At 34.2% G+C, this 25725-nt stretch overlaps 1 protein-coding gene across 12 annotated transcripts in view; it reads left to right on the top strand.

Moving 5' to 3' along the window:
• Positions 1-25725, top strand: part of LOC143230683 (1-phosphatidylinositol 4,5-bisphosphate phosphodiesterase classes I and II-like) — a 151863-nt gene that overhangs the window by 62656 nt on the left and 63482 nt on the right. For all 12 annotated transcript variants that reach the window (XR_013016595.1, XR_013016594.1, XR_013016596.1 and 9 more), the window contains 2 exons: positions 5504-5644; positions 10178-10311. Coding sequence is in view for 9 of the 12 variants with exons in the window: in XM_076464656.1 (XP_076320771.1) it covers positions 5504-5644; positions 10178-10311 (275 nt within the window). In the remaining 3 variants the exon portion in view is untranslated. Of the gene's footprint in view, positions 1-5503; positions 5645-10177; positions 10312-25725 lie in introns of those variants that run through there.

The following is a 25725-nucleotide window of genomic DNA, read 5'->3' as shown; positions in this document are numbered from 1 at the left end:
TTTTAATGACCTATATCTATATAAATATCACAGTACTATCCGTTGTATATCCAATATCCATTTAACTACTTCCCAAAGTGTGGATGGATCTTAATCGGTTTGGTATGAAGGTTCATTAGGCCCATACGGAGACGCATACGAATTTTGGTTTCACATTTCATGTTTGCAGTTTTTTGCGTTTTTTACAATTACATATAAGGGAAGCAACTTTTATTGTCTAAAATAACCTTTCATTAATCATGAATTTACATAACTTTCGTCCAAAGGTCGGGTACTGCAGCTAGTAATTATATTAGAATATAACAAAAACTTTAACGATTAACGCATTACTCAGCAACGCTGTTATTACAGAAAGTCAATTTAAATTTCACAAAAATGGAAGAACTTTAAAATTCAAATAAAAAAAAACGAAATTATTTAAGCTCGTTTTTAAATTACTTTTTCAACTTTCAAAATAAATATACTAAGACCAACAAGCAGAAGTTGTTGGTGTTTGTTATTAAGCGCAAGGCTACATAAAGGTTTATCAGTGTTCTGCCCACCACGGGTATCGAAACTCGATTTCTAGCAGTATAAGTTCTCAGACATACCAATGTGGTACTGAAGGGGGCAACATCTAAAGGACAGAGATAAAAAATAGTTTTATACATGCTGTAGGCTTTGAGTCTCATTAAGATTTCTCGCACGTGCACAATAGAGGTTTTGTGTCAGATTCTAGATTCTAGTCTTCAAATATCGCCAGTAACCCGCATATTACAAATCATTTCCCTCGCATGTTTGTCGCCTACTATTTCAAAATTTTAGGCCTTAATTAATTAATTAATTACTGAAATATTATAGACGTTTGCATATCATGTGGTATTACCGTCAGAATGCATTATTCACTGCTATTCACCCAAGCGTATAATTTCAGTGAAGAAAATAATTAATTTGTGAATGACGTCCTAAAGTAGTGTGTGTTATTAATGATGAACAGTGAACTATATATCAAAACCTACAAATTGTTTACAGTTCACTACACTATTAGGCCTAACGATTTCGTGAATTCGGCGAAGTTAGTCTACTGCTAAGAAAGTAGCGAATCAAATAATAGTTTGGGCTACTACGTCATTCACGAATTCTTTCTTTTCTTCTTTGAAATTACATATTCTGGTGAAGAAAGGGGAAATTTTCAAATAAATAGCCATCTGATCTGTTGAATGAGAATGAATAATGAATTATTAACTGCGACAGTAACGTGATATGTCAGACAGGGCAAAAGGGACACGTGCCCCTCAGTTTATCGATTTAGAGTACATACACTATTATCAACTATGTTAAATGATTTAGCTTCGTTCTTTTTTGTTCCTCACACAAAATTTATGTTTGTCGTATACATGAAATTCACAAAAAAAAAGTTTGTTTTTGATGAAACTTTGTAGAATGAAGACGAATGGCGAAAGATTTCGAAACGTCGTCCTCTACACTTGTGTCTCCACAACAGGCAGTTGCCGTCCATACTACAAAGTTTCATCATGAATACTCTGCCTAAATAATCTATCAAATTGTTTGTTTTTCTTCTTCACTGAAATCAGAAATATAAAAATGAGATATGAGTTGTTGATAATGTTTATATCTTTTATCACTAAAATATAGAAGTAAAAATTTGTCGACATTGCTAAGGAGTTCTTGATTCGTCATAACGATAAATCAGATATATCTGCTCGTTCAACACGAGAAATTAAAGATTCAAGATCCTATTCAATACTTGTTGGAGATCCGTGTCCCATGGACGGAAGATATTTTAATTCATGATCAATGAAAGTTTATCTTAAGACATGAAAAGTTGTTTCCGTTATATGAAATGGTTTAAAAAAGACACGCAAAGCGCCCATAAAAAACTGCAAAACACAAAATGTTAAACCGAAAGTTTAATTGTATCTTCACATAGATCCAACGAAACTTCATGCCATATTTGATGAAGATCCATTTACGTACTGCGAAGTAGTTACACAACAGACACCACTGATATATTTATGTAGATTTTGTCGTTATCTGGTCACAAAGAATTCGCTCTTAAAAAATTGATTTTCTTTCATTCTTCAGGGAAATTATTTTTCGCTTAAATTACTGACTTATTTCTTTATGTATGTTAGCCTCATCATACCGAGACATCAATGTTTCTCTTTCGACTTCACAACTTCTTTTATAATTCAGCTTTATGAATCTTAGTCGTATAAGACTACAGTAGAACTCCATTTTTTTGTTTTTTGCTTTACTGGTTCTCCTATTTATCATTTTTGTGGATGTCAGTCATATAAGAACTATGTTGACGGCTTCGATTTTTATTTGACTTCACAAGGTCTGTTACTTGAATCACCTTATAACTTTAGTTGATAATTCTTACTGCAGACTGGATTTTAGTTTCAGATATCTTACTATTTTCCGAATACTTTATCACTACTTCTCACTACTGACTGGGTCCTAGTTCGAGATATCTCACTGTTTTATGACAGCTCAGTTGTTTAAATAAAATGTCTATCTGATAGTTCACAACTTTAAAATCAAGCAAACTAGCACGCTCTTAAAAGTAATACTAGTTTCTGATAGTTTTCAGGTTTAGGATCAAGTAAGTAGTATGCTGTTAAAAATGTTAAGTTCTGATAATTCTCAATTTTCAAATCAAATAAGCTAGTGAGCTGTTGCTTACACACAAATAGGTGTTATCTTTCATGATCTCAAGTGTTTGCTACGTAATCAATAAGTGTAGATAATTTGCAGCTGTTCATATGTATGTGTGTCCCTTCGATGAAGTTCATAAAACTAGATAGACTATGTTGTTGTAGTATTGTGTTATAATCTTTACTTTGTTCAATATCGCATCTATTAACCAAAAAGTGTGAAAAAATAACACATTTAAATTGAATTTGACAAATGTATTTATCTGAAGAATAATAATAAATTAATGAATTAAATAATAATATTGTACTTAAAATACTGAAGAAAATCTAGTTTATGTGATAGATAAGTCACTTTATAATAACATGTATGCTTAGCTTTCCTTGGTTCGTTTTAGCACAATAGTTTTATTACTTTTTCCGTATAGTATTTCCTTGTGAAAAAAACAAACATTATGAGTTTATAAAAAACGACCTTTCAACTCCTGATATATATGTCAGGATGTTGTTGTTGTTTTTTTAACCAACATTTCGCTTCTGCGAACTCATCAGGGTTAATATCCACTACTCAAAGATCGTTTTTTTTTATGAAAATGTGTAAGTCCCTCCAATATGTACTACACATTTTGAAAGGCAAAAACAAAAACAAATACCATGTGTTTGATATCTGCGGTTTGAAGTCTCGTCAAGGAAGCTGTGTGCTTCCTTATGTTCAAGATAAACGGTGGTTAAGGCACTCGACTCGTAATCCGAGGGTCGCGGGTTCGAATCCCCGTCACACCAAACGTGCTAGCTCTTTCAGCTGTAGGAGCGTTATTATGTGATGATCAATCCCACTATTCATTGGTAAAAGAGTAGCCCAAGAGTTGGCGGTGGGTGGTAATGACTAGTTGCCTTCCCTCTAGTCTTACATTGCTAAATGAAGGACAGCTAGTGCAGACAGCCCTCGTATAGCTTTGCGCGAATTTCAAAAACAAACAATCAAGATAAGCAATGTTTTGTGAAAACATGGTCCAGGGCTTTATGCAATGTAAGAAAAATATACTCAAGTAATATTGAGATCATAGTATATTAAATAACTTCAAAGGAAATAAGTGTTGCATTTTTATATTTGTTTATTCTAGCTCTAGGTTTTTATACTAAAGGAAAGAAATTATTGTATAACACAGACTCTCAAAATATGTACGATACATTATGTTTCTTTGATATCATTCGATGGCAGTACAACTCATGTTCATTTTCATGCTATCTAAACGATGTATTTGATGCTGTAAGTTGTTTGATCTACGTGGTTTTGAGTCCGTTTTACTTCACCGTATAGTAACCTAAATTAGTTTAGGTATATGAAAAAAAAAGTATTTAACCCACATTGTATCAATAATGATAATGAAACATTGTATATAAATACTGAACAATGTAGATGATTCTATTAAATGATTATAGTTTACAGAAAAATGTATTTGGTATTAAATTGGTTATAGTTATTATACAACACACCAGATTTGTTTATTGTTTTTATTTATTTAAAACTACAGTTTATGTTCCATTATTTACAGTTTCATACAAAATAGTTTATATTTCACAGTTTATAGTTACTAATACATTTTGTTCTCTGTTGTTGATTGGGAATACGCCCGAAAACATTGCTAACGTGAAGGGTACCCAACTGGTGAATCTATCGATACTTATTTATCGAAGTAAGAATATAAAAACAGTATATTTCATTGACTGTAGTTAATAAAGAATATAACTGATGTTCCTTTTTCACTACTTATCTAGCAATAAAACTGATATTTCATCGTCTGTAGTTACTAAACAATAAAACTGACGTTCATTGTCTGTAGTTACTAAACAATAAAACTTCTGTCTAATGATTTTGTTACTTACACTACTCTGTAAGGTTATAATTATACTTCTAAAAGCTTAAATTATGTAAAACAATTCACTGTTGAATTCAAAAGATTTAGCTTTGTGAAGAAAGGGGAAATTCTCGAATAAATCGCCATCAGCCTTGAATTAAAAGGAGTACAATGCTAAAATAATTTATTACAATCAGGCACAAATCCTGAAAGGAATCTACATGTTTCGGTGTCCATGCGCTACCATCTTCAGGAGTATAATAATTTAAAACTGATGTTTTATATCTGTAATTACTAAATAATAAAACTGATGTTCCATTGACTGTCGATATTGAACAATAAGAATGATATTTCATTGGTAAGAATTAATGAACATAGAAGCTGGTATTCTAATTCAGTCAGCTGGTGTTAAGCTATTTATAGCTGTTAAACAGTACTTCTGATGGTCCATTGTTTTATTAAATTTAAAATGGGAAAGTACAATATTAAGCTAGATGTTTACTTTTCACTGTTTTTTCAGTTCATAGGTAAATATTTAGGAAATCTGAAGATATTTATCTAATCATGTTCTTACTTCGTCGAAATTATTTGGTATTAGCATTATATTTATATTATTGGGCCGGCATGGCAAAGCATGTTAAGGCGTGCGACTCGTAATTCGCGGGTTCGAATCCCCGTCACACCAAACATGTTCGCCCTTTCAGCCGTGGAGGCGTTATAATGTTACGGTCAATCCCACTATTCGTTGGTAAAAGAGTAGCCCAAGAGTTGACGGTGGGTGATGATGACTAGTTGCCTTCCCTCTAGTCTTACACTGCTAAATTAGAGACGGCCAGCGCAGATAGCCCTCATGTAGCTTTGTGCGAAATTAAAAAAAACAACGAAAATTTATATTATTTTCAGAAATTAAATTCTATGTTAGCTTTTGTATTTTATTTTCCTTTTTGATATCGATTGTTCTAAAGTACAACCTTTTTCTTATTGCAGGACGCGAAACTGAGGGATGTTGTTAATATGGGACCACGGGATGTCCCTCTGGAAGAAAAAGCATTAACAGTTGTGTACGGAGCTGACCTGGCCAATATCAATTTCTGCAACTTCTGTTGTAACAGCCGGGAAACTACGTTGGTAATATTTATATTTTAGTCTTACAGATTAACTAATTTAGCGAAATCCTAATTTTTGAAGCTACAAATTTTTATATATATATTCACGCTACTCTATAACACGAATAAAGTTGACCAACTTTGATGTACAGTGTGGCTTAAGGTACTAAGTCATTTTTGATAACTATAAAACCAACTTTGAGGCAGTAAAACCAATGTGTGATTCATATTATATTGGCCATCCGTATTTGTAGTACGTGGCAGAAAATCTTTTATGTCAAATAAATAATTTTGTAAACAAGTTTATTTTCATTGTTCAGACCCTGTCTCTCAAACTGAAGCCCGCGAGTTGTTTTCGACGTTTAATAAAATTATTTTGAAAAATATTGATCGTATAATAAAAAGTAATTTTCATAAAATGAAATTTATATTAAGTAAAGCATTTAATTTTAGCATATATCTTTTTGTATATGCAGAATCTTGCTTTTTCGAAACAAAACACATCGATAGTTTTGATAAAAATATTTTAGATTAAAGGGAGATCTCGAGTTACTTAAACTTGAGAATCGTTGGTCCATATCATTGATTTTCAAACCGGAGAACACACACGTGCGCAAGCAGAGTCTTGAAGACCTGGTTGTAAATTAATTTTTCCCATCATATTATTGGTAAAATAACGATTCCCATATATAATTGTATTTTTAGTTTTTTGCAAAAATGCAGTGTCATCTGAAGAGGAAGTGCGCTTTTGTTATGAAGGATAACACAGCAAAGAAACTTGGAGATATCTGGCCCTAAACAGTTTGATTAGTCATTTTGTTACAGGAAACAAAATACTAATACGTGAGGGAAATAATGAAAGTGATAATATAAATGCAATCAAGTTTAAGTCTTGGTGGTTACCGTTAAAGTTCAGCAGTAACGTCAGATACTTCTGACAAAGACAAAAAACACGTGATTTACAAAATCTTTGTCTTGTTTTAAATGGTTCATTAATAAACGTTAGTGTTGAACAAGCGACGTCAGTTCACCAATAAATCATTTTGAAATCACTTAAATTGTGGATATGGCCTTCATAAAAAGGGTGGATGCGTTCAAATGCATTAGTTAGTGATACGTGCAAATTGACTCTGAACAGGTTTGATCACACTCGTCAGGTGATATCAAATTTGAAATTATATTTGAGCATAGAGCCAAGTAATTTAGTATGCTTAGAATAGTTTGATAATGGCCCGAACATATATGGACAAAATATGTATTAAAATATCTTTGTTTTTGTATTAATAAATACTTATGGTTTAAATGGTGTATTGCTTTTATTAATTCAATATCACAAGATATGTGCTACTTGAATTGTTACTGTTAAGATAAAATGTAAATTATGGTTTTTTATAATGAAGAAACAATACAGCTTATGTGATTAGTACATTTATAAAGTAACGCTGACTTGTTATTATAATAGTAAGTGTTAGTATCAATAACTAAATATTTCAATCTAGTCCGCTGAATAATAATAGGTAATTTATTCTGACAGTAACGTCATACGTTATTTAAACACCTGAAGTATTTTTGGTTATTAGCTGTCAGTAAAGAATTGTATTATTCCATCTACTACAGATGGTAACATAACAGATAAAATTATAATTATTCTTTATTGTTTTTGCGAAAAAGTGCTTTATTTGTATTTATATTAGTTAGAAACAATTAAAATGTTAATGTTGCTGTATTATAATCTATATAAATATAATAGTACTGTCTGCTGTATGTCCATGTAACTACTTGGCATAATGTGGATGAATAACTGACCGGAACTAGTATGGATGTCCATGTGAGTGTACAAACAAATATTCAGTTTTGCAGTTTTTTATGCTAATATTTTACTGATATCTCATCTCCTGTTGATTGATGTTCTCTAAATATGGTATGAAGGTTTGTTGGTTTCTTACAGTGAATGTGCAAATAAATTTGTGGTTTTACGTTTTATGTTTTTTTGCATTTTTATCGGTGTTTTTGTGTGTTTTTTCTAAATAAATATAAAAGAAGCAATTTTTTATGTCCTAAGTTAACCTTTCATTAATCATAAATTTACGTAACTTCTTCCCAGCTCCAGCTAGTAATAAATATTTTAGGTCATAAACTAAAAGTGATGGATTTGGTTTGTTTTGAATGTCGCGCAAAACTACACGAGGACTATCTGCGTTAGCCACCACCACCCACCGCCAATTCGAATCCCCGTTACATCAAACATACACGCTCTTTCAGCCGTGGAGTCGTTATAATGTAACGATCAATCCCGCGACCCTCAGATTACGAGTCGAGTGCCTTAACCACCTGGCCAAAAAGTATTGGGAGGATAACACTTGAACTCAGAGTCTCTCGTTTATAGGGCTCGTTATTCATCCCAGAATAAAAGTAGTTTATCTGATTTTCACTAACAATAACTCTCATTATGAGTATAATCACTGTACTGCGTGATGATAATTACAAATACCAAATCATAGAAGCCTGTCAAAGACTTGGAATTATAAGTCACGGTCTCGAAGGCACCTTTTTCACTTAAAATATTTAATATTAATTACTTCAATTTAACAACATTACTGTTTCACTGATTCCTAATGACTCTAAACAAGTAATTGTAAGTATGTGACAGATTTCTCTAGTTTGTACTTCGTACCTATCTTAATGTAATGTAGTGGTCATATCCACAGAGACGACTTCTACTGTTGGATAGCTATGAAATCAGTGTTTCCGGGTTTAAACCCTGGTCGCAGAGTTGATTTTCTCTTATTTGTATTTGTATTAAAACATTAATCAGGATATTTTTGTTATAAACAAAACTAGGTTTGATTCTTTATTGACTGAACCTAAATAAGTTCATTACTGTTTCAATTAAACCAGATGTGAGAAAACTAGGTACGGTCATCTTCAGCATATCAAATATATCAAAGTATGTGGAAACGTTTTGCTTGTTTGTTTGTTTTTTCTGATTAGGGTTACATTAATTTTTCCCTGAACATGAGCAACAATAAATTTATGAATGAAAGTTAACAGGGCTGGATGCTGATTTCTGGTATGTTATATGTACACGTGCCTTGAAGAATAGATGTGGGTGGGTTAATAAACTTTGGGCAAGTAAAGAGAAAACCCTAAACTTATTAGCAGTAACTTTATTAAAGTGTGTTTAAAAGAGGTGGTGTAAATATTTATACGCGCACAAAATTATTTATTTTTCAACTGCATATGTTCTACGGATATGTCAAATAATATAAACATCATGAAATCAATAGTGCTGTTTGAAGGAATGCTTCCCTACTGATATAGTCAGCACTAACAATAGTAGAAAATCTATAGTGATCTCGTGATGACGTGAAACGCACTAGAAGTAAAAATGTTTCTCAGGACCTGAAGACGATCCAAGAAGGTCGAAACGTTGTTCTCTGCTTTATTAGTAAAATTGTTAATACCCATATCAGCCATCCTGTAATGATCTTTAAATTAATATTTTTTGTATATCGGCACCGCTCTGCCTTTCTTTCTCTCCAGTAATTTCTAATCCTTCTCTCTATCAATGATACGTAAATTATCATTTTCACTTTACTTGGTGTACTTACGCGAGTCATCTTATATAGTATTTAATTTATTCATTTTGACATCTTTTCACACTTGTGCTCCAAGGGCGCTAACAGGAATATTATGGATCAGGACGTGTGGAAAACGAAACCGAAAGAAGGGTAATAATAAAAATACAGATTTTGACCAATATGTAAAAGAAACAAACCAAAATTAAGCGAAGAACTTGAAAAATGAAAATATTACCTGTGAATTCGAAAAAGTGAGAGATAGGCCTTATGGTCTGGTTATGATGAAAAAGATACAACCTGCTCCTCATTTAAGGGATGCTTCAGAAAGAAATATTTAAAAAGAAAATCGTAAGCGTATTGAGAGCGATTCTATTAAAGTATTTAAAATGAAAACAATAACTGTATAAGACGATTTTAGTAACATATTTAAAGAGAAAACTGTTAACGGTGACTTTAGTAATAAGTTTTTAAAAGGAAAGCCTTAAATTTATTGAGAGAAGAGCTGATGTTAAGAAATTACATTTCTTGTTATCAAAACAAAGTAGTATGATATTTCATTTTTTATGGGACTGTTCTCTCTTATTTAGTTTATAATGATGGATAATGTTTAAAATATTTTTTTTGAAATTCTTAATTTTTCAATAGGTACTGAATAGCTACTACCATGTCACTGAAGGTGAATGATAGGTTGATTTGAACATTGTTTCTTGTACAATAGTTTATATACAGTTTCCACTTAAAAACATAGGTATAATAGTCCCGAAATTGATAGTAATAGTGACATAGTAATAAGAATGATAGGTTAGGAAGAAGGAGCTTTAAACCCCTTAGCTGAAAAAAAAGGGTAAAAATGACATAAAAAGGGGAGAGTTCCTTAAACTGTGAGTATTACTTTGTACGTTATACCAAAAAGAAATCAAAGACGTTTTTCATACTGATGTGCACTATTCTTTTCCTTTCTATTCCTGGTACAGATATGGGCGAAGGAACTATTGAAAATGGCATACAACTTGATGTCGTGGAACGCATCTTCTCGAAGGTACCTAGAAAAAGCTCATACAAAGCTCACTCTCATGAGAGATCGTTCTGGAAAGATTCCAGTGAAAAAGTAAGTTTATTGTTAAAATATTACTTATTATCGCAAGTTATAAACCTCTCTAGTGTGGCCACTTCATCCTCCATAAAAAAACATCATTAAACAAATTTCCTGTTCTTTTGTAAACTCGACATTTGACGAATTTATAGAAGTGTTGTCACCCTGACTCAAAGTTCTAGAAAAGCATATGTTGTTGCGAAATATGACCTTTAATACTCAATTATCTCTTTCAACTGAACTGGCATTAACCATGTAGATAGTTGCTATAAGTGTAAAATATGCAAGGCTGTAGTATTTCTAAAAAGGTAACGTGCACGTAGAGAATCTCTAATACTATTATACAAAAGGTTCGATTCGCTGAAACTGATGTCAAGATGTTATGTAGCCACCAATTTCAATAAAATAACAATCTACTAGCAAAGTAGTTTCGGAATTTTGGTGCAGTTAAACGACTGAGCCTACAACAGGTGGGGACAAGAAAGCGATTTTATAAAACTGTTAATAATAGTGTTTTGCTAAAAATATTCGCTAGATTTGTTGATTGGAATGACTTGCATTTCCACGAGCTTTACGAATACGAACTATGCTACTAAACGCCTGTTGGTAAGAGCGTATCTCTATGTATCAATGTTTCAGAAGTGTCGAAGCAGGAAATTCGTATTAATGTGTGATTCTAGTGCAAGTTGAGGAATTTATAAAATACAAATATCAAATATTAAACATAGACCGAATAAATACAGTAACATTTATTTTAATTCCGTAATTGTCTGAAGCAAGAGTTTGTTTGAATGATTACGTTCTACAATTGTTGACTAGTTTTTAAAAAATTAGGTTTTCAGTTTTAGACAAAGAAAATGTTACATAAAAATTATCCTAAATTAAAATATGTTTCAAGGAAACATTGAAATGTAGTAGAAACAATGTTGGAAAGCAAGGATACAGACAGTAACCACTTTTTGTTTATATTCGTTCTTTTATAAATCATCAAAATTATTGGACTAGCACATGACATTTACTCCTAAGCACCTGTTTGAGGTCAGATAGATCTGATAAGTATTACGTAAGTTTATGACAATGTTCGAAAAGTATTTCTCGAGATTTTATTCAGATATATTTTCTATTCCGTCATATATTGGTCTGGCATGGCCAGGTGGTTAAGGCACTCGACTCGTAATTTAAGGGTCACGGGTTCGAATCCCCGTCACACCAAACATGTTCGTCCTTTCAGCCGTGAGAGCGTTGTAATGTGACGGTCAATTCAACTGTTCGTTGGTAAAAGAGTAGCCTAAGCGCTGGCGGTGAGTAGTGATGACTACCTGCCTTCCCTCTAGTCTTACACTGTTAAATTAGGGACGGATATCAAATCAAACCGTCATATATTATTTCTAGCACGTTCTTTTACTGAAGTAAAAAATGAGAATATTATACAAATTGGTCACGATTATTGTTGAACATGCTTGTAATAAGAAATTGAACAGGTTTAACGACCATCTCAAAGATCCATAATGTTCAGGTTTATCCATCTTATATTTAACTGTGGACCAGAAGAACAACAATTAATCGGCTACTCTTACCAGAAAAGTGTGTTTGAGTCTCACTTTTATAACCCACTTACAACAGCATATTTTAGAGCACCACGGCTCGAACCAGAGAGCTTTAAATCCTCAGGTTGATAGGCTAACTACCAGTCTATACCCGGATCAGTGCTTTTATCATTTAGATATTTCACCCCGCGGCAAAGCACGAAACTGGTATGCCTACTCCAGCAAGGTTTTCAGTAACGTACAAAATTACAATACAAGTATAACATGAGTTAGAAACAATTTTTAACTTCATCTGTACAATGCCCGTTGTTTCTTTTTTTAACTAGTATATTCATCTGTACAATGCCCGTTGTTTCTTTTTTCTTTGTGGAAATTAAAATTTCCACCATTTTAAATATGTTCTACTTCAGAGATTCTTTTAAATTTAAAACTAAAAGCGTATCTTTAGAGTATTTTCGTGAATTTCCTTTAGCAAAGAAAACGACTATCAAAGTGATTTACCAACATTCTGCTCAGCTCAGAATTTGAAGGAAATATTTCGATTCGTAGTATCGGAGAAACGGTAACCTATTGACGAAGACATCTCTTAATCAGAAGCATCACATTTTCGAATCTCTACCAATCTCAGTTTTACTTTTTCAGAAAAATTCTAGCTTCATAAGATGGTGTGTGCTGATATTAACACTTTACCACATTTAAAACTCACAGGGTGAAATTAACACTGTTGTACCAAAAGATGACGGACATAAGGTAAAGATTGAAGCAGATCAAGGATTAGGTTAAAGCGGGGTTATTACTATAAGTCAAACACGTTTTTATCTTCTAAAAACTTTACTTAGAGGGGTGAATGAATTTTATGAAAAGAAGAAAAAACTGTAGAACTGAAAGCATCACATAACACAAGAAGAGAATCGCTAATGCTCGTCTTGTTTGGTTTATGGAATCGAACAACCTCTTTGTGCCTATTCAATGTTGTTTCTGTAGACATCACTTCACTGTAGACTACCTAATTTAACTTGAAACATCGATCAGAGAAGCATTCCTCAAAAGGAAACGCCTTGTATCATTTATTTTTTTATTTTGAGAACGTGGAGGTTTGACATACTTTAGGATATCCATCCTTACGAGTTACATGGCTGTTTACCAATTTATATTTGAATTTTTTTTAAGTACAGGCCATTTCAAGGCCTTGTTTTTATCCTGCACACAAGAACTTGTATTCTCTCAGGGCTGTGTTTTGAGTGCCAAGTGTACAAGGGCATTGAATTATCATTTCTACTTCCTGGGAAATGGACAAATACTCCATGCTAAAAATCTATCATGCCGTCCTTTAATCAAAGCTAGATTATAGTCTGTGATTCAGTCAGGGATCATGTCTTAAAGATATTAGACTTTGCTCCTCATCAGGGGCTTGGGTTCTGATGAGAACCAGAGCTTGTACACTGAGTCTTACGGATCTTTACTTCACCTCAAGCATTTGCAACATTTCTTGCAATATGCTGTAAAGCGTTGATCTTTACAACAGCACTTTACCTTGTGGTATGTCTTTATGTCTTAATGGCACTGTGTTTTGGAAGTAGGTGGTCTGACATTAGATTAGTCCATCCTCAGATGGCATGTTATCATCTTTTTACTGAAATTCATTTGAACGATTCTTCCATTTCTGTTTTTACTAATTACTAAAAATCTAATGACTCGATGGGCTTTACCATGTTTTGCTGTGGGATGATTGTTGCTCTGTATGGACAGATTCTGAGTTCACTATCAAAACGTATGCAGTTTTATTTGCCTTGTACTATTTTCACGGATTTGCTTAGCTCACTAATGGTCCTGGCATTACTTAACATGAGTTCTCGCTCAGTTCTTTTGGACACACAGAAACAACTGGAATTCTTATCTTTATCGTTTATATCTATTCAGTTCTTCTTGATTTCTGGCCATTTTGCTATCCGTGAAAATGAGCTTGTTGACACCACAACCAAATATATTTGCTCTGGCGTTCCTTATGTGGACCTCATGCCTGTTGTCAAGGCACCACTTCATGCTAGTTGACAATCGATTTGAAGTAAGACACTTCATAACAAGCTTTTCTAGGTAAAGCCTATTGTTGTTGTTTGGACATTTAAATTTTGTAACAATCGTGTCAGAGAGAGGAAATTTTTTGTTATCTAAACTCCCCAATGGACACATTTTCTATATTTTCATCGTTTTGTTTTACAAGTGACTAATCAGTCAGTGTGTAGTTTTTGTGACACTATATGTTACAACTATCACCAGCAGCATGATTTTAGACATGTTTTTTCCTAGAATTTACCCTTGGCATTGGAAGGCATCATTGGCATTGGTGATACTGTCCAGAATGGCCGGGTTCTTAGCTTTCTATAGGGCATTGACCTTTTAATTTTAATTTATTTTTTACCTTATTGGTGCGTATCATAGATTTAACTATTTCTTTTATGTTTACTTTCTATATTTTTTACATTGGTAGATTGCATTGGCTTTTAATTGTTAATGATTTAAATGTTTGGCGCACATAGTCTTAGAGCTTTTCGCTATAAGTCCTCGACCAAACAATCAGCCTAACTTTATTTTGTGTCTATATGGACATAATAAAATGTGGATTGGTGTCTTGCTTTATGGCTTTATGGACACCACTTACTATGATATCCAGCTTTACTTTATATCTATATAGACACCACTGCTATAACATCCAGCTTTATTTTATGTCACTTGTTATGATAATCATCTGATGTTTAAATGTACAAAGCTTAAATGATATCCAGCTTTATTTTGTATATCTAATATTAACAACAATTATCATGATACATATAGTATTGTTTTATAATTCCCCCAGTGGGACAGCTGGTCGTTTACGGTTTGTTTTGAATTTCGCACAAAGCTACTCGAGGGCTATCTGCGCTAGCCGTCCCTAACTTAGCAGTGTAAGACTAGAGGGAAGGCAGCTAGTCATCACCACCCACCGCCATGCTGGGCTCGTCGTTTACGGACTGACAATGCTAAAATCTTGAATTCAGTTCCCTGTAGTGGACATAGTAGATAGTTCGATGTGGCTTTCGTCTTAATCAAACAAACGAGCAAGTTATTTTGTATGAATTTGGACACCACGTGGTATGATATCACGCTTTATTTTATATGTGTATAGACACCACTTGCCATGATATTTAGCTTTATTCTATGTCTATACAATGCAAGCAACATTTGCTTTTATACTGCTGTAATGTTTTCTTTGTTCGCGGATTCTTTTAAACTATCCGGTTAAAATATTCAGCATCCAGTTCACATAACGATAACAAATTAGTTTATTTTTTCTTTAACGTTTCTCCATGGTTAAACACTGTGGTAACTTAATCTGGTCGTCAAATCTTCCAAAAATCTTTATTAAAAATACATTGCTTGCAATAATACATAACTCTATTTTATATCTATATGGACGACAGTGTTTTTTCGTTGAACTATAACTATAAAGTGTGTTTGTTTGTTTTTTTAATTTCGTACAAAGCTACTCGAGGGCTATCTGTGCTAGCCGTCCCTATTTTAGTAGTGTAAGACAAGAGGGAAGGCAACTAGTCAACACAAACCACTGCCAACTTTTGTGCTACTCTTTAACCAACAAATAGTAAGATTTACAAGTCACCTTAGAACGCCTAACGGTTGAAAGGACAAATATATTTGGTGTGACGGGGATTCGAATCTGCGATCTTCAGATTATGAGTCGAGCGCCCTAACCACCTGGCCATACCGGGCATAACTGTAAAGAAAAGATCTTTTAACGAACATAAGTGATATCAGTTAATAATAAGTGTAATTATAACTGAAAAAATAAACATGTAAAACGATAACAATAAAAACAACGAAAATTGTCATCTTATACCCCCCAGTGGCACAGCGGCATGCCTACGGACTTGCAACGTTATAAATTAGGTTTTGATACCAGTGATGGTTAGATCACACATAGATCATGGTGTAGTTTTGCGCTCAGCAACAAACAAACAAAACTTGTCTGACTTACATCCAAGTGTGTTGGGGAACAAGCGGCCTGACTGAAATGTAGAAAATGGTCACGTAGCTAAACCGAAACTATGATTACTAAAGACTTCTTATCATTCAAATTTGGTGTTTGGCCAGCCTATAGAGAGTATTGTGAAATAATGTGGAACCTCAAGTTATTTTACCTCTACAGATTTCAAGGTCTTACCCATTTGGTTAGACGTCATAATAATTAAAATATGTAATTAACTGTAATAATAACTATAACTAAAATTAAACTAATAACTACACATGACTAAAACTAAATATAACTATAACTACAAAAAAGAACTCAAAAACAATAATAGCCACGGGTTGTTGTATTATCCAACATTATTCTATATTTGTTTGGACACTACTTGACATGGTATCTACCTCTTATATCTATTATAATACGATATTTTTCTTCACTTGACATGTATTTATTGGCAGCTTTGAATCAATAAATCAGTTTCCAGATCGAGTGGTTAATTGCGTATTAAAGTGGCAGTCGTTTTGTTTTCCTTGTTCTTATGTTTGTTTGTTTTGGAGTATCGCATAATGCTACTCGTGAGCTACACTATCTGGACAAAAGTATGTGGACACCCCTTCTAATAAGTGGGTACGGCTATTTTAGCCACATCCATTGCTAACAGATGCATACAGCCGTCCAATCTCCATAGATAAACATTAGCAAGAGAATGGATTGTACTGAAGAGCTTAGTGACTTTCAACGTGGCACTGTCACAGAATGTCACCTTTTCAACAAGTCAGTTCGTCAAATTTCTGCCCTGCCAGAGCTTTTACGATCAACTGTAAGTGCTGTTATTGTGAAGTGAAAACGTCTAGAAGCAACAACAGTTCAGCCACGAAGCGGTAGGCCACACAAACTCACAGGCTGGAACCACCGAGTGCTGAAGTGCGTGGCGCGTAAAAATCGTCTGTCCACAGCTGCAACGCTCATCACCGAGTTCCAAACTGCCTCTGGAAGCTACGTCAGTACAAGAACTGTTCTTCGGGAGCTTCATGAAATGGGTTTCCATGGCTGAGCAGCCGCAAACAAGCCTAAGATCACCATGTGCAATGCCAAGCTTTGGCTGGAGTGGTGTAAATCACACCGCCATTGGACCCTGGAGGAGTGGAAACGAATTTTCTGGAGTGATGAATCACGCTTCACTATCTGGCAGTCGGATGGACGAATCTGGACTTAACGGATGCCAGGAGAACGCTACTTACCTGAATGCATAATGCCAACTGTAATATTTTGTGAAGGAGGAATAATGGTCTAAGACTGTTTTTCATGTTTTGAGCTAGGTTATTTAGTTCCAGTGAAGGGAAACTTTAATGCTACAGCATACAACAACATCCTAGAGAATTGTGTACTTCCAACTTTGTGGCAACAGTCTGGGAAAGGCCCTTTTTTGTTTCAGCATGACATTACCCCCGTGCACAAAGCAAGGTCCATAAGGACATAGTTTGCCGAGGTTGATTTGGAAGAAGTTGACTGGCCTGCACAGAGCCCTGACCTCAACCCCATCGAACACCTTTGGAATGAATTGGAACGCTTACTGCGAGTCAGGCCTTCTCGCCCGACCTCATTGATGCTCTTGTGGCTGAATAGGAGAGAATCCCTGCATCCATGTTCCAAAATCTAGTGAAAAGAGTTCCCAGAAGAGTGGAGGCTGTTAGAGAAGCAAAGGGGATATCAACTCCATATTATTGCCCATGGTTTTGGAATGAGATGTTCAACAAGCACATATATGGGTGTGATGGTCGGGTGTCCACGTACTTTTGGCCATGTAGTGTATCTGCACTAGCCGTTCCCAATTTATATGCGATAGACTAGAGAAAAGACAGTTAGTAAACACCACTGAACCCCAACTCTTAGATACTCTTTTACAAACGAATAGTGGAAATGACTGTATATCAAACGTCCCCACGGATGAAGATGTTCTCTATATACTCACAAAACGTAAACGAACCAACAAAGTTATATCAGAAACAGTATTTAACTTACATGTGTTTAAACAGGAGAATAGATGGATAAAAATGTGTCCTCTTAATGCCAATAGGAAATGTAAATGTTTCTCGTAAAAGAATTACTGGAAGTCTTAATTTATTCTCTGATTAACGGATACAATTTATGGGTATTGTTATGGCCTGATGATTAGGACACTCGACTCACAGTCCACAAGTCGCGGGATTGAAACTCTGTGCTGAAAATATTCACCATTTTAGCCACTGAGGTGTTATAATGTGACATTTAAAAGTTGGCGGCGAGTGCTGCCAGCTGGTTACCTGCTCTGCGGTCAGCAGTTCAAAATTTTGGATGGCGCCAAATAGCCTTATCAGCTTTGTCATAAGTAAAACTGAGAAGCTTGTTGTATCGTAAAGTTTTCTTTTTAAGGACTCCTGTGTTTCCACAGTAGTTACACAGAACTTTAAACTCATTAAACCCTCTGCTGGCTCAGCGATAAATCTCATGACCTATAACTGTAAAAATCTGGTTTCGATACCTTTGTTCGATAAAACACAAATAGCCTATTGTTTAGCTTTGTGCTTAACAACAAATAAAGAAACAAATTCAGATGCAAGTAAATAATGATTTCCTTTAACTTGGTAATATTTCAAAAAGTTTAAATTTGGATAATAGTAACTGTATAATTAAACTTTTATTATAAACTTGTCATATAATAAATGCATGAAAAAAGGAACCCTCAAAACACAATATTATGTTATTGGTTTTTGATTTTCTTCTTTACTTATATTTCATTTGTTTTGATTTTATATTTTTAATTTAAAAAAGATAACAATTCATATCATTAAATGATAGGCATACTTTGATAGTATGAACAACGGCGTTTCAAATTCCGAATAAAATGTGTTGTTAAAAATTGGATCCATGGATTAATTCATTCTCATAAATGTTTTCACATTGTAAAAATGTGGACATTTAATATCTCTCTACTGATAAGTATGTTCTCCTGATAGACCCATCAAATATGTGACTGGACAAAATGATATATCATGAAACTTTCCGTCTTGATAATATCAGTAACCTTGGAGACTGAGAGTCGTTTCGTTCAAACTAAATTAGTTAATTAAAGTACTTACGTAACCTGTAGGGACGTGAGTTCAAACATTGTTTTGTTACAATATGCGGTTATTCAAATATGTAATCCCCCTCAGTCGCTCAGCAACAAGTCTGGAGATATATAACGCTAAGAACCAGGTTTTGATATATGTGCTGGGCACAACAGAGATATCACAAATTGTAGCTTGGTGTTTAACAACAAAACAAATATATATAGTATTGGTTGGGCCTAGTTTGTGATCGTCTATTAGGGATATAATTTTAGTGGTTTGTTTATGAAGAGAAAGTAAAACAAAAAATTGTGAGGTTTGATGATTATAAATATTTTCACGGAAACTTATCTGTGTCTTCTATAAATAAATCTCCAGTAAAACGTTTGAATTTGCGATATGTACGTATTTGTGTATAATAACAATGCTTTAAATAGTATCAAAAATAGGCTTGCCATACCATTTTAAGCCTGCAGTCTCTATAAATAAATATAAAGTAAAACGTTTGAATTTGCGATATGTACGTATATGTATAATAGCAATGCTTTAAATAGTTATCAAAAATAGTCTTGCCATACCATTTTAAGCCTGCAGTCTTACGAGTCTTTCAATGATTTTCTCTGTAAAAACATGTGTATTTTCTTTTGAATAAACTAACCGCTCGTCCACGTACTAATCTACACATTACCCCACCTAACTACTCCATGCGTAACTCACGTTACTAATTCACATAATAACTCACCTCACTAATTTACATATACCTCACCATCACTGGTCCTCACAATAAAGAGCTCATCTTTATAAACAATGTGTAGCTCACTGTTGCCAGCCCATAAAATAACTCACCTCACTAGTCCATGCCTAACTGACGTTACTTATACACACGATACCTTACCTAACTAATCCACACAATAATCATCCAGTCTTTCAACAACCTTGACTTCTCCTATAATCTACAAATTAACCTACTTATTCTAGACAAAACGTTAGCCTCTCCCTTCCAACTGACCATAATACTTCACCACTCTTCATATTAACCACATTCGTTGTCTACTCTATTCAATTATAGTAATTTAAACACTAGTTTTTCTCTTTTACCTCTAATTGTGAAGTCCAGTCGCAGCAAAGTTTTCAGTGTGTGTTTGTGAATTTCGCACAAAGCTATACGAGGGCTATCTGCGCTAGCCGTCCCTAGTCCCTAATTTAGCAGTGTAAGACTAGGGGGGAAGGCAGTTAGACATCACCACCCACCGCCAACTCTTGGGCTACTCTTTTACCAACGAATAGTGGGATTGACCGTACGTAACATTATAACGCCCCCACAGCTGAAAGGATAAACATGCTTGTTGTGACGGGGATTTAAACCCGCGACCCTCGGATTATGAGTCAGACATCTTAACCACCTGGCCATGCCGGGCCCAAGACTAGAGGAAAGGCAGCTAGTCATCATCACCCACCGCCAAATCTTGAGCTACTCTTTTACCAACGAATAGTGGGATTGACCGTTACATTATAACGCCACAACAGCTGAAAGGGCGAGCATGTTTGGTGTGACTGGAATTCGAACCCGCGAGTTTTCAGTATAAGGCAGATAACATTTGTTAAGCACAACAGGATCTGTGTTGTACCTATCACGACTATCAAAACCTAGATGCTAGCGTTATAAACATTATGCCTTACCGATGAGTCGTGGTGTTTTATGGTGACTATGGCACTCGACTCGCAATAGGCGGGCCGAGGTTCGAGTCCCAGTCCTACTAAACATGCTCGCCCTTTCAGCCGTGGAAACGTTATATAAGGTTATATATAGTCATTCCCACCATCCACTGGTGAAAGAGCAGCTCAAGAGTTGACGCTGGGTGTTGTTTAGTGGGTGTCTTCCCTCTAGTTCATGATTGCTAAATTAGTTACGGCTAGCGCAGACATCCCTCGAATAACTTTGCGCGAATTCAAATCAAACTAAATTTACCTCTGAACCACTTGAGGACGTCAAGTACCATTTTTTCTTATCACTACGCACGTGTTAACAGCACCATTGATCTGCACACCATCCCACTGTTTAACTAATTCAACCGTTAAATCTTGAAAACGACTCTTCTGATGTACATGATATTAATACGATTTTGCAGCTTCACGTTCGGCCATTTTATATGTAATGACTGTATACTTAATAATATCCTTGCAGTGTAGTTTCAATGGCTAAAAGCTCCACCGTAATGCCGTCATGTTCAATTCACACCAATCTTCTCTGCTTGCTTTATATAATCCATATAGTATATGAGAAAATGTTGCGTCTCCTTTTTTAACGGACTTACGGATATTATTTTCAATTATGTTGGAAACTGTTGCTTGGAACACGTAGAAGTTTTTGTCAATGACTTTTGTGTTTGTGGATTATCATCAGGTACATTACTTTGATTACCATTATTAGAGTAGGATTTATTGCATGATTGTTTTTTAGACGGCTCTGGTACCCTAAATTAATACATATTCATTTAGTTTCCCGTACCATTAAGTACAAGGAATATCCATGACTTGAAGTTCTGAACCAACTGTATGGTGGGAGTGTATGAATACGTTGGAAAGTGCTTCTGCATAACCTTTCCAAAAACGATCCGTTTTGGGTGGCTTCACATTACTTAAGGCAAATCAAAAAATAGCCTCTTTACTGTGACTACATACCAGTTGTAATCGTCATGTAAATTTATGATTTGTACGTTAGAAATAACCTTAATATAACGTCTACAGTTCATACACTTACACATATATATATACATTAAAAGTATTTTTCAAGTCGCATATAAAAACGAGTTTTCTTTCTACACTGAACCCTTGAAAAACACAGAGTATGCCATCCTATTGCATGCTCCATTGACGCGTTGTGCTCCTACGTAATCTCAGAATCTGTAAATACATTTTCCTCACTTTAGAACTTAATTAAACACATAAAAACATTCTCATTTTAGTTAAAATATACGTATTTATGTGTTGTTATTGTGCCTTAAGTTTTATATTACTTTAATTACACAACAGATATTTTATATTTATGATTTTTAATAAATACATCTCTCTATATATATACTCAATATAAATCTACATTTACTTTCTTAAAAATATTTTTATATATATCTTTTTGTATGCTATTACATATACTTTAGGACGCCGGTGGTACAACAATAAGTCTTCGAATTTGTAACGGTAAAATCAGGGATTCGATTTCCCTCGGTGTATACAGCAAATAGCCCGATGTGACTTTACTATAAGAAAACGCATGCACACACACACACACATATACATTATATCTATAATAAAGGTCATATTTACCTCTTGTATTTGACACAAAAGCTTCCCGTTTTTTCTAAAACTCTCCTTAAAGTAATCACATTTCTTCTGTCCATAACGATAAACCGTTCTTCAAAATAGGGTTAGATTAAACATAACTAATTGTCAGCGTCAACTCTCAAGACAGTTATGGTTACAAGAAACAAAAACATTTTTAGAACTGCCACCTACTGTGTTTCTCCTGTGTCAATCTGATGAGTATTGTATTATCAACATTCTAAACGTTCACCAATAAACGCTTTTTAGCGTAATTATTTTCTTCCGGGGGAGAATGTCAGTAAACGTTTCATAACGTCTGCAACTGTGAACAAGATGAACAGATTCTTCTTCAAAATGTCAGCAACTAAGTTGTTTGGAGAAATAGTTGAATCTCTGTGAATTAACAAGTTTTATTATTTCTATGTTCGACTTAGTATCACTAGTGTCAAGGATCCTATGGAAATAACATTAGCATTTAATAAATAGTGTTACAGTATGAAAACAATAGAATATTTTATCTGAAATTTTCTGCAAAATTCTTTGTTACTGTTACTTGTTCACATAAAACGTCTTAAATAATCAAGTGTTTTCTCTCTTCCAACGGTAATTACAGTACCCAAAAACCAACTGTAAGTTAAACACATATTTATTGTTCGTTTTTCACATAGTGACAAACGAAATGCAAATAACGTACCAGTTTGTTTTTTATTGTTCGTTTTTAGAATAATGGAATACGAATGAGAAACCATTTGTAGAATGGACAGCAACTGCCTGTTGCGGAGACACAAGTGTAGAGGACGACGTTTGGAAAGTCTTTCATCAGATTCCTTTTTCGATTTTAAATTTTTGAATAAGGAAATATAAATAATGAAACAGTTTTCAACAACTGAATAACGGAACACAAACAAAAAACCAGTTCGTTTTTGAACAAAGAAAACGAACTGGTTCTTTTTCAGTTTTTGAATAAGAGAACATGAACAATGAGGCACTTTATTTTCCATTGTTCTTTTTTTTTTAACTAATGAAAGACAGACTGGTCCTACTTTCGTTGTTGTATTTTTTTATAATGGAGCATAACCGGCAAACCAATTTATTTTCCGTTCAATTGTTTTAATAATAAAAAAACAAGTTGGTTCTCTTTTTTTTTTCTACTATTCGTTATTCAGTAGCGAAAAATGAACTGTTTCCTTAGCTGATCAAGTGATATCTTCAGTTCCATCCGTATCTTATTTGGTTTCTTTTTCTAAGTTCAATAGGCATCCCTACATAATATTTGTATTTCGCGATAACTTAGCAAGAATTTATTATCAAGTTGTCACTGCAATCTCTTCACATTATAAAACCACTACGTATCTAAAAATATTGGCAGCAAGCAGTTTTTGACATCAAGCTTTTAATAAAGTAAATTCAGTTAATTAAGAATATTAAACAAAATACCAGGCCACTTACAAAGCTTATTTCTCACCTTAATTATGTCTTTGCAGAGAGACATACTGTTTTCTCTTGTTTCTTCTTCTTCCAAACACTTGTCAGTCGACCACCATTCCTTTATGTCTCGGATTGCTTGTTTGTTTTGAATTCCGCGCAAAGTTTTACAAGGGCTCTCTGCACTAGCCGTCTCTAATTTAGTAGTGTAAGACTAGAGGGAAGACAGCTAGTCATCACCACTCACTGCTAACTCTTGGGCTTCTCTTTTACCAACGAATAATGGGATTGACCGTCACATTATAACGTCCTAACGGCTGAAAGGGCGAACATGTTTTGTGCGACGGGGATTCGAACCTGCGACCTTCAGATTACGAGTCGAACGCCTTAACCCACCTGGCCATGTTGGGCCCTATGTCTCGGAGGACCGACCTGAAACTCAATAGCGTAATATCCTAGTCCAATACGTCCAGAAATCTTTCTTTGTTTTCTTTTCTTTCTTTTTTTTATTTAGACCTTTTAAAAGGAAAACAATCCGTGTTTCGGTTTATGTGCAGTAATATTTACGGCATTCAAGATGAAAACGACTTGTATGTACACTTTCATGCGCCGAACACAATGACATACAAAAGTTGGATTTGCCTATTTTATCTTTTTCTAAGGGGTTCACAGTTCACTAAAAAAAAAAAAAAACATAATCTACTCGTCCGTACCTTCACAAATTTAAATGGAATTTGATATAAAAATACTATATTTTTTCTTTTAAAAGACAACACACACTGACGAACAAAAATACTGGACTCGCCTATTTTAACTAACTATGAGAGGATCAAAATATGACAAAAAGCATAATTTTAGGATCGCTTGACTATTACTCCGCCATATTTTGACAAATTTTACATGGGATTGGGTAAAAGGATACATTTTGTCAGATCCCCAGCGCATATATAGACAATTTCAGAATTATATATTAACGTGTATGTCAATTGACATTTACGACGTTTGGTATAAAACATACATTCTTGCAGGTCCTAAGCGGTGATAGGAACAGTTTTCGATTTTTCTGTGTCTTTTCACGATTTTAATATTGTCAAAATTGGTCATGTGTGTTTTTTCTTATAGCAAAGCCATATCGGGCTATCTGCTCAGCCCACCGAGGGGAATCGAACCCCTGATTTTAGCGTTGTAAAATTGGTCATGTTGGGATTGTGTTGCGGAGACATGTTGCATTCGTTTGCCAATTTAGGCTTTTTTAATGAACTGTATTATCTATCTCGTAAAAATTCTGATTTAATATTGCTTTTCTTTTGTCTGGTAAATAGTTGTTGCTTTTATATCATTTTCTCATTTTCTGAAAATAATTATTTTTAGTTAACCTCTATCTCTGGCCTGGCATGGCCAGGGGGTTAAGGCTTAACTACTAACAAATGTATTTCATTATTGTTGTCAACTAAAATAAAGCTTACAAAAACACCTTTATAAAATATATAAATTGTTTGGACAGTGATTCTGAAAATAAACTCTAGTAATCCAAGGATAATTTTTTTTCTCGGACCCTTAAACGTATAGAAAAATGAGATTCCGTGCACTCAAAAAGCTGTGTTCCAAAAGTAAATGTTTTAATTCATATAAATATGATTTTACGAAACATATCCTTCATTCAATAAATCGCATTGTTTAAATATTTTAATGAAATTTCAGACATGTCTTGCGGACTAAAGTTCAAGAAATGACTGTGTAAAGGGTTGAGCTTGGAGACAATCTATTTCGTGACACGCAAAAATAGAAGGTGGAGATAACGCATATCTTCGAGAAACTGTAAAAATCACAAAATAAACTTTACTGTTATGTGTATTTCCTTATAGCAAAGTCAAATCTGGCTATCTTCTGTATCCACCAAGTAGAATCGAATCCCTGGTTTGAGGGTTATAAATACGTAGACTTACCCCTGTCCCAGCGGGGGACTTTTACTGTTATAAACACAGTTTTTTGACACGAGTTAGTTAGTTTGTTTGTTTTTATTTTT

The sequence above is a fragment of the Tachypleus tridentatus genome, chromosome 10 (genome assembly GCF_004210375.1).
Source record: "Tachypleus tridentatus isolate NWPU-2018 chromosome 10, ASM421037v1, whole genome shotgun sequence".
Taxonomy (NCBI): domain Eukaryota; kingdom Metazoa; phylum Arthropoda; class Merostomata; order Xiphosura; family Limulidae; genus Tachypleus; species Tachypleus tridentatus.
Note: the sequence above shows the minus strand (reverse complement) of the source record. Positions and strands in the feature narration are given on the sequence as shown.